Raw genomic sequence first — 9,811 nt, forward strand, 5'->3', positions numbered from 1 at the left:
CCCGCCACCCCCTCGGCCTGCCCCTTCGCCGACCCGCCTCCGGCCCCGGAGGTGCCCCCGCCACCCCTGCCCGCCTTCCCGGACTCGGCCGCCGCCTGCCCGCTGGTCTTCAGGGTGGACCCCTTCACGGACTACGGCTCGTCCCTCACCGTCTTCTTGCCCTCCTCCCTGGAGCCCCACCAGCCTTTCCAGGTCGTCGTCCGCTACACCACCAGCGACGCGCCGGCGGTAAGTACCCCTTGGCCGCCAGTCGCCGGGGTTGACCACGAAAAGTGGGTTTTTGGGGGGGTCACGCTCAGAGGATTGTTTGCAGCAAAGGTGTTTGGGGTCCTGGTGGGACAGACCAGCGGTGTGTCCAGCCCAGCAATTGCCGTGAGCGGCTGGATGCCTCCGGGAAGCCTGCGAGGTAGACGGGAGGGGCAAAGCCCCCTTTCGCCCCCCTATCGGCAGCCACTGTTCAGAGGGAGGCTGCCTCTGCCAGTGTTTTCATTTTGCGCTCGTGGGTAAAAACCAATGACGGACCTGCCGTCCATGACTTTGGTAGGAGCACGGACTCTAATCTGGGAGAACCGGGTTTGAGTCACCACTCCTCCACATGCAGCTGCTGGTGTGACCTTGGGTCAGTCACAAGTTCTCTCAGAGCTGTTCTCTCAAGGGCAGTTCTCTAGGGAGCTCTCTCAGCCCCACCTGCCTCACAGGTGTCTGTTGTGGGGAGGGGAAAGGAAAGGGGTCGTAAGCCGCTCTGAGACTCCTTTGGGTAGTGAAGGGTAGGGTATAAATCCAATCATCTCCTCCTCCTCCTCCTCCTCCTCCTCTTTCTTCTTTCTTCTTTCTATTGGCCCTTCCTACAGCTTGTGGCCATTAGTTCCGTAAGGTAATTATATGTGGTGTGAAGTGCTTCCTCCGTCTACCGCTTGGCACTTTAATTGCCAAAAGTTGGACTGAGGCTGTGCAAAGACCGGCTGCTGAAGGGCGTTACGGTGTCATTCGATTCAACAAGAGTTCAAATTGCTGTCGTCTGACTTAGCTGTTTTTCAGTTTTGAAACTGTGCTGGTGGAAGAGGGGATGGGTTTGAATATTTATTTACCTTGCCGTTCTCCCCCCCCCCGTGGGTATCCCGAAGTTGCTTGCAGCATTCTCCCCTCCTCACAACAACCCAGTGAGGTAGGTCAGTCTCAGAGCATGCGGCCAGTCCAAGGTCACCCAGTGAGCTTCTACGGCAGAGTGCGGATTCGAACTTGGGCCTCCCAGAGCCCAGTCCAACTCTACCCACTACACCGCATAGTCATACCTCAAGCAGGCTAAAGTGTGACAAGAGGTTTGGACTGCGGCCTCTCCCAGGAGAGCCAGTTTGGTGCAGCGGCTAGGGGCGCGGACTCTCATCTGGGAGAACCAGGTTTGAATCCCCACGCCTCCACATGCAGCTGCTGGTGTGACTTTGGGTCAGTCACAGGTTCTCTCAGAGCTGTTCTCTCAAGGGCAGTTCTGTCAAGAGCTCTCTCAGCCCCACCTTCCTCACAGGGTGTCTGTTGTGCGGAGGGGAAGGGAAGGGAGATTGTAAGCCGCTCTGCGACTCCTTTGGATAGTGAAGGGCGGGACACAAATCCAATCTCTTCCTCTTCTCTCCCGCATTCTTTCCCAGTACTTTTTTAAACACCAGGGACTGCAGAGAGAGAAGAAGAGATTGGATTTATACCCCGCCCTTCACTACCCGAAGGTGTCTCAGAGTGGCTTACAAACTCCTTTCCCTCCCCCTCCCCACAACAGACACCCTGGGAGGGAGGCGGGGCTGAGAGAGCTCTGACAGAAACTGATCTTTTCCAAGAAATGCTCTTATCAGAACTGTGGCTTGCCCAAGGTCATCCAGCAGGTGCAAGTGGAGGAGTGGGGAATCAAACCCGGTTCTCCCAGATTAGAGTCCACGCACTTAACCACTGCACCAAACTGACTCTTGATGGGAAAGTCAGTATTGGAAGACTGTCTTTCTTGAGAGCCTGCCTGTGTGAATTTTAGCAATCTTCCCCCACCCCAGGATAATGCTGGGGTACTTATGGGGCATGCACTCCTCTCACATGGGGCTATGCTTGGCTGGGACCTTGTATGAACTAGGAACGTGCCCCAAATCTTCTGTAGTATACAGACAATTCCCCGGTTGGCTGACTTACTTGGACAAGTTTTCACTAAGGGCTTATCTTACCACCTTGGCCTCTGGCCCTGAGCGTTTTGCCGCATACCTGCAGGAAATGGCTTCTTGAACTTCTGCATCAACTCTTATCAAGGCTACCTGGGAGGCAATGTTCCCGCTAAGCTGTGGAGTCCTGTGAGCAAAAATTCTACTTTGTGAGCTGCTGGCATTAAAGTTGTGAGCGAGCGATTTGGCTACTGCATGAATTAGCTTGCTCTGGAGCCCTCCTTCCTGAGCTGAGACAAAAACGTGTGAGCCGGAGGCTAAAAACCTGTGAGCTAGCTCACACTAACTCAGCTTAGAGGGAGCACTGCCTGGGAGACCCAGGTTGGAATCCCGGCTTGTGCCATGGAAGCTCGCTGGACCTTGGGCTAGTTATGCACTTGCGGTCTAACCTACCTCACAGGGTTGTTGAGGTAGGTTTTCATCCAGTTTGGTGTAGTGCTAAGGAGCGCGGACTCTAATCTGGAAGAACCGGGTTTGATTCCCCACTCCTCCACTTGCAGCTGCTGGTATGACCTTGGGTCAGTCACGAGTTCTCTCAGAGCTGTTCTCTCAGGAGCAGTCCTCGAAAGAGCTCTCTCAGGCCCACCTGCCTCACAGGGTGTCTGTTGTGGGGAGGGGGAAGGGAAAGGAGATTGTAAGCCGCTCTGAGACACCTTTCGGTAGTGAAGGGCGGGGTATAGATCCAATCTCTTCTCTCTCTTCTCTTCTAATTAAAAAAAAATCAAAATAAGGATAGATTCAAGTGGGTAGCCGTGTTGGTCTGAAGCAAGAACGAAGTTGGGAGTCCAGTCGCACCTTTAAGGCCAACGAAGTTTTATTTTCGGTATACGCTTTTGTATGCATGCATCTGAAAAAGTGTGCGTGCCCAGAATTAAAATGTGTTGCCCTTAAAGGAGCCACTGGACTCAAACTTCGTTCTAAAAATAAGGATGTGTGTGGTATTTTTTTGAAACCAAACAGTTGCCTTGCTGCTAGACCCCTTGAGGTTGGAAGGCAGCTAGTGGTTAAGAGCACGGACGCTAATCTGGGAGAACCGGGTTCGATTCCCCACTCCTCCACTTGCAGCTGCTGGATGACCTTGGGCAAGCCATAGTTCTGATGAGAGCTGTCCTTGAAAAAAGAGCAGTTTCTGTCAGAGCTCTCTCAGCCCCACCGACCTCACAGGGTGTCTGTTGTGGGGAGGGGAAGGGAAAGGAGTTTGTAAGCCGCTGTGAGACTCCCTCGGGTAGTGAAGGGCGGGATGTAAATCCAATCTCTTCTTCTTCTTAAAGTTCTAACGTGGTCGAACTGGCAGTCCTTTCTAGAGAGGAAGACTTACCTCTGAAGAAGAGTTGCCTTTGTTTGCAATGCTTCAGGACCTATTTTTTAAGTTTATTTCACTTGTGCGCTACTTTCCCTCTTGGGAAACTCAAGTTTGCAACATTCTCCCTGTCTCCATTTTATCATCACAACAATCCTTTGAGGTAGGTTAGGCTGAGAGTGGATGACAGGCTCAGACTTACCCAGCAAGTTTTGCGGTTGGAACCGGTTCCAGCACCTGGGTCTTTGGGGAGGGGGGTTTCCTGGGGGGTGGTGGTCAGAGAGTTGCACGAAATTGCGAACCGTGTGGAGGGAAGGAACAGAACAGAAATGACGCACTCCAAACGCTAGGAAATCTTCCCGTTCTGGTCGGTCCATCGAAACTGATTCGGCGGTGAGGTACAGGTCGGCCGAAAGGAAAAATGTATTTACACGATGCGTCGTTTGACTGTGGAATTCATTGGCACAATTTGTGACGATCACCCGTTGCTCATGTGGCATCGAATATAAAGGTGACGCCCTCCCATGGGCAGCCCAGGCAAGCTCGATCTCATCAGATCTCAGAAGCTAAGCAGGGCTGACCCTGGAAAGTACTTGGATGGAAGACCTCCAAGGAATACCAGGGCTGCGATGCACAGGCAGGAAATATCAACGCCACCTCTCTGAAGCGTCCAAGCCCCGATAGGGGTCTCCAGAAATCAAACATGACTCCCATGCGCGCACACACACACCAAAAAATATAGAGGTGACCAATTCCTGAGGGATCTGACAGTCTCTATTAGTCATCAGCTGTCTTCCCTCTAAGCTGAGTTAGTGTGAGCTAGCTCTCGGGGGGGTTTTAGCCTCCAGCTCACACATTTTTTGTCTTGGCTCAGGAAGAGCAACCTAAGAGCCAGTCTGGCGTAGTGGTGAAGTGTGCGGACTCTAATTTGGGAGAACCGGGTTTGATTCCGCACGCCTCCACTTGCACCAGGCTGGAGGACCTTGGGCAAGCCGTAGTTCTGATAAGAGCTGTCCTTGAAAAAGAGCCATTTCTGTCAGAGCTCTCTCAGCCCCGCCTACCTCCCAGGGTGTCTGTTGTGGGGAGGAGAAGGGAAAAGGAGTTTGTGAGCCGCGGGTTATAAATCCAATCTCTTCTCCTTCTCTTCTAATTTATGCAGTAGCCAAATTGCTCGCTCACAACTTTAATGACAGTAGCTCACAAAGTAGCATTTTTGCTCACAAGACTACTTAGAGCATTGAGAACAGAGAATAGAACATTCAGTTCCAGGGGCAGTATACCTCTTTATTGTTGCTTGTCCCGGGTGCCATTGTGTTCTTGAGAGCTCTTGACCAATGTTCCCTCTAAGCTGTGGAGTCTTGTGAGCAAAAATTCTCCTTTGTGAGCTGCTGGCATTCAAGTTGTGAGCGAGCAATTTGGCTGCTGCACAAATTAGTTTGCTCCGGAGCCCTCCTTTCTGAGTTAAGGCAAAAATGTGTGAGCCAGAGGCTAAAAAACTGTGAGCTGGCTCACCCTAACTCAGCTCAGAGGGAACACTGCTCTCGACTGTACTGGATTCGGTGGATCTTTGGTCTGATCGAAGCAGGTAATTCTTCTGTTAAAAACATTTTGATGCTCCCCCCTCCCATAGTTACTGTGATCTACTGAACCTTTCTTTTATAAAGTCGCATCCTGCTATATTTTGCTTGGTTTCCTGCTCCGTGAGTTTAGGACGTCTCAGTGTTGCCGTGGCCCCGGAACACGGCCTGTGTTTGCCGCTATACACAGCTGGTGTTCAGAGAGACAGAGGCGTTCTTGTTCCTCAGAGTCAGTGTCCGTCCAAATCGGTGGCTGGGACAGTCTGCTTCAAAGAGAATAATGGATGAAAGCCATCCTGTCCTTAAAGGCCGAGAAACCGGTCACGAGAGTGCAGCTGTATGTAGTTCATGTGGCCAAGGCCGGCCGTAGCCGGGATTTTGTGGCTTGTGGGGCAAACGTTTTCAGTGCAGAAAGAAAAGCCCTTTAGCCAACAGAAAGCTGTGGCCAGGGTTCCCTCTAAGCTGAGTGAGTGTGAGCCAGCTCGCAGTTTTCTAGCCTCCGGCTCACACATTTTCGTCTCGGCTCAGGAAGGAGGGCTCCCGAGCCAACCAATCTATGCAGCAGCCAAATCGCTCGCTCACAACTTTAATGGCAGGAGCGCACAAAGCAGAATTTTTGCTCACGGGACTCCACAGCTTAGAGGGAGTATGGGCTGTGACCAGGATAGATCCCTAAATGGCAAGCGGTCAACCACTTTAGCTGACAGTTGTCAGCTGCTGCAAGTTGATCCGTTCTGCCAGCCAAAGCAACAATTCTGGTAACAAGCCGGCAGGTGGGGTCGGGGACTTCTGTAGTCAAGGAAGCGAACACTTAGGCAGAAAAGCTGTCTTAAAGGAACAAATCTAGAGTCCAGTGGCACCTTTAAGATCGACAAAGGTTTATTCATTTAATTTACAGATCCACTTACTGTATATTTATATCACTTCGTTATGTAAAAATGATTAACGAATAAAAAAATAAAATTAAAACAAAAACAGAAACCCCCCCACAAAGGTTTATTCAAGGTATTAACTTCCGTGCACAAGGCACACTTTCTCAAATGCACTGGAATGGCCGATGAGGTTCTAAAGTTATAGACAGACAGCAAATTAACGTGTAACATGATGATGTTCAAGTTATGCAAAGTGAAAAACTAAGTGACAAGTTGAGGTTACAAGGTCAACAATTGTAAAGCAATAAATATGTCACAATCAGGCTTACCAAGTACTTACGGCAATTCGGCGGGGGACACATGATCCCCGGCCGGAACATTCCTCCCTGTAACCCACGCCGCCGCCAGGAATGGACGCCGGGCGACACTCTGACAATGGGGTTGGAAACTCGATGGTACCATCGAGTTTCCAACCCCATTGTCAGAGTGTCGCCCGGCGTCCATTCCTGGCGGCGGCGTGGGTTACAGGGAGGAATGTTCCGGCCGGGGATCATGTGTCCCCCGCCGAATTGCCGTAAGTACTTGGTAACCCTGGTCACAGTAGCAGATAAATGTCAAAAGCTTTTTTTTTCTAATCATGGTAAGTAACAGAATCTCTTAATCAGAATCTCTTAAAGGAGACCACTTTCTTGGCACCGTGGTAGAAGGGATCCTAGAGGTCATCCACTCCAACCCCCTTGGCTCAGTGCAGGAATTAGTCAACGACAGCGCCCCACTCTGCTTAAAGGAACACATGCCTTTAAAAACGTTTTTAAATGACTGAAAAAAGCATTTAGAGGAGAAATTTTTGGGAGGCCATGCCTTTAAGAAAGGGGACAGAGCTCCCAGAAGCCCCACTGTAGCTACGGGCCCGGTCAAGGCTACGCCCCTGGTAGTGATGATAGCTCCCCTCTGTTTTATCTGTTACACGTAGAACAGTCCCCAGGCAAAAATATTTGAAATTAAATAATAATTGATATCGGAAATGCCCTGACCTGGATAGCCCAGGCAAGCCTGATCTTGTCAGATCTCGAAAACTGAGCAGGCTCTGTCCTGGTTAGCGTTTGGAAGGGAGACCACCAAGGAAGACGGGGATTGTTACACCAAGGAAGGCAATGGAGAACTATTTCTGAATTCTCTTGCCTTGGGGTCACCATATACAGAGGTCGTTTCGTAGAAAACGAGGTGCAGTAGCTCATTAGCATAACTCATTAACATAACGTATTTGCATTTGCCACACCCCCTGACATCACCGGAAGTGTGTCAGAAGGCAACACCCACCGCTCAGGCTCCACTGGACTGTTTTGGATTGTTAGCTATTGGGGGGGGGAGGAACGTGCAGATCTGTCCTCACAGAGGAGGGAGAGCTTGTACCCGAATAAAACTTGGCCTTAAAGGTGCCACTGGACTGTTTTGGACCGGGGTGCTGGGGGGGACCCCTGCAACTTACCTGGCTGCTTCTTGCTCTGACTGAGGGCTGCTGGGAGCAGGGGGTGGGGCTTGTTGCATGTGCCCGCCCCCTGGGATCTTTACTGCCGGAGCTCCGCTCCTGTGCGCTCCTGCAGGAAATGACCCCTTCATAAAACACCCCCTGTCAGGTAGGACTGTATTATAAGCCCCATTTTGGTGGAGGGGGGAAACCTGAGGTCTGCCATTGAGTTCAGGACAGATGCAATGGGGCCCGGTTCTGATGTGGAGTGCCGGTTCTACCACGTTTGGCGATCCCCGGACCGAAGGATGTCCGAGTGTCCTTGATCAGGGCCTTTTCGGTCCTGGCCCCACCCTGGTGGAACTCTCTGCCAAATTCCATCAGGGCCCTGCGGGACCTTATGCAATTCCACGGGACCTGGCTGCAAGGCAGCGATGTTCCGCCAGACCTTTTGGTTGAGGACAGCGATGGTTTTCACCTTGCGTGGCACCTTCCTTTGCCTCTTCCCCCCACCCCCGCCTGTGAAACGGCTGTCTGTCTGTAACAGGGGAATAATTAATTTTAAGGATCGCTACTCGCCATTGGTTTCATAATGTAATATGATACGTTCGATTGTTTTATTTGGCGACTATTTTTAATACTGTGTACATCACCCGGGGGGCCGTGGTGGCTCAGAGGTTAAGACGCTGAGCTGCAGTTCGAGACCCGAGTGTGCCGCGTGACGGAGTGAGCTCCCATCTCTGGCTCCATCTCCTGCCAGCCTAGCAGTTCGAAAGCAAGAAATTGCAAGTAGATGAATAGGTACCGCTTCGGTGGGAAGGTGACAGCGTTCCGTGCGCCTCGGCGTTTAGTCATGCCGGCCACATGACCGTGGAAACGTCTTCGGACAGCGCTGGCTCTTCGGCTTGGAAACAGAGATGAACACCGCCCCCTAGAGTCAGATTCAACTGGCTTTCGAGCAAGGGAAACCTTTACCGTTTACTTTTTACATCACCCAGAGCCCGATGATAGGGGGGATAGGGCGATTGATAAATGTAATAGATAATAATAAAACAACATGGGGGAGGGTTTGATCCTGTGGATCCATGCCGCTATCCTTGGGCGCATGGAGCCGTCCGCCGACTCTTTGGAAGAGCCTCTTGCGTCAGCGGAAGGTTCCCTGACCTAGAGGAAAGTGCCACTGTTAGCAAAACCGATCTGCCACCTCCCATATGCACAGCACGACTCTCTTATTCTTTCATTTTCCCAAGCCCAGCCCATGCAGTGGAAAACGGCCACAAGCTGTGTAGGAAAACTGTTATTGAGACCAGGCTTGATTAAAGTCAGAACTGAAGGCCACACCAGAGGAGATGGTTCCTGGAATCGGTTTCCTGCATTTTGATAAAAAAAGGACGTTAAACGGGATTTAAGGATTGGGGGAGTCGGACCTCAGAACTGAAGTAAGAGGAAGAGTGGGAATTTGGAAACCCTCTAATTCCTGTGCCATTCCCCCCCCCCCACGGCCAAAAACTGTTACCGTACATATAGAAGAAGAAGAGATTGGATTTATACCCCACCCTTCACTACCCAAAGGTGTCTCAGAGCGGCTTACAAACTCCTTTCCCTTCCCCTCCTCACAACAAACACCCTGTGAGGTAAAAGAAGAAGAAGAGATTGGATTTATACCCCACCCTTCACTACCCAAAGGTGTCTCAGAGCGGCTTACAAACTCCTTTCCCTTCCCCTCCACACAGCAGACACCCTGTGAGGTCGGTGGGGCTGAGAGAGCTCTTGACAGAAACTGCTCTTTTTCAGAGACAGCTCTTATCAGAACTGCGGCTTGCCCAAGGTCATCCAGCCAGGTGCAAGTGGAGGAGTGGGGAATCAAACCCAATTCTCCCAGATTAGAGTCTGCGCACTTCACCACGACACCAAACTGGCTCTCTAGAAGAGAAGGGATTGGATTTATACCCTCTCTAGAAGAGAAGGGATTGGATTTATACCCTGCCCTTCACCTGGAGTCTCAGAGCCAGGTGCAAGTGGAGGAGTGGGGAATCAAACCCGGTTCTCCCAGATTGGAAGCCACGCACTTCACCACGACACCAAACTGGCGTGAGTTTCTCTACGGAGGCAAATAGCAGTATAGGGGTTTTGTCCTTGTGCAAATGATATATTGGGGAGGATTTAATAACCCCTGCCGCGCTTCCTCATCCCTCCTCCTCACAGCAGCTTTAATTTTAATTTTTTTAAATAAGAGAGAACCCTTGTGATCTGGGGACACTCATATCTCCTCCTCTGATTATCGTGGTTGGGGTGGTGGAAAGTGCCTCAGGTCTCAGCCAGTGCCCCCTCTAAGCTGAGTTAGTGTGAGCTAGCTCACAGTTTTTTAGCCTTCAGCTCACACATTTTTGCCAGAGCCAATT

The 9,811-nt window shown here is 51.2% G+C and overlaps 1 protein-coding gene across 1 annotated transcript in view; it reads left to right on the forward strand.

Moving 5' to 3' along the window:
- Positions 1-9,811, forward strand: part of RNPEPL1 (arginyl aminopeptidase (aminopeptidase B)-like 1) — a gene marked incomplete at both ends in the record, with an annotated part of 23,867 nt that continues 14,056 nt past the window's right edge. Inside the window, one exon of the mRNA XM_015412396.1 lies at positions 1-228. Coding sequence (XP_015267882.1) covers positions 1-228 — 228 coding nt within the window. The remainder of the gene's footprint in view (positions 229-9,811) is intronic.

This window comes from Gekko japonicus, unplaced genomic scaffold, assembly GCF_001447785.1.
Source record: "Gekko japonicus isolate JY-2015 unplaced genomic scaffold, Gekko_japonicus_V1.1 scaffold5843, whole genome shotgun sequence".
Lineage (NCBI taxonomy): Eukaryota > Metazoa > Chordata > Lepidosauria > Squamata > Gekkonidae > Gekko > Gekko japonicus.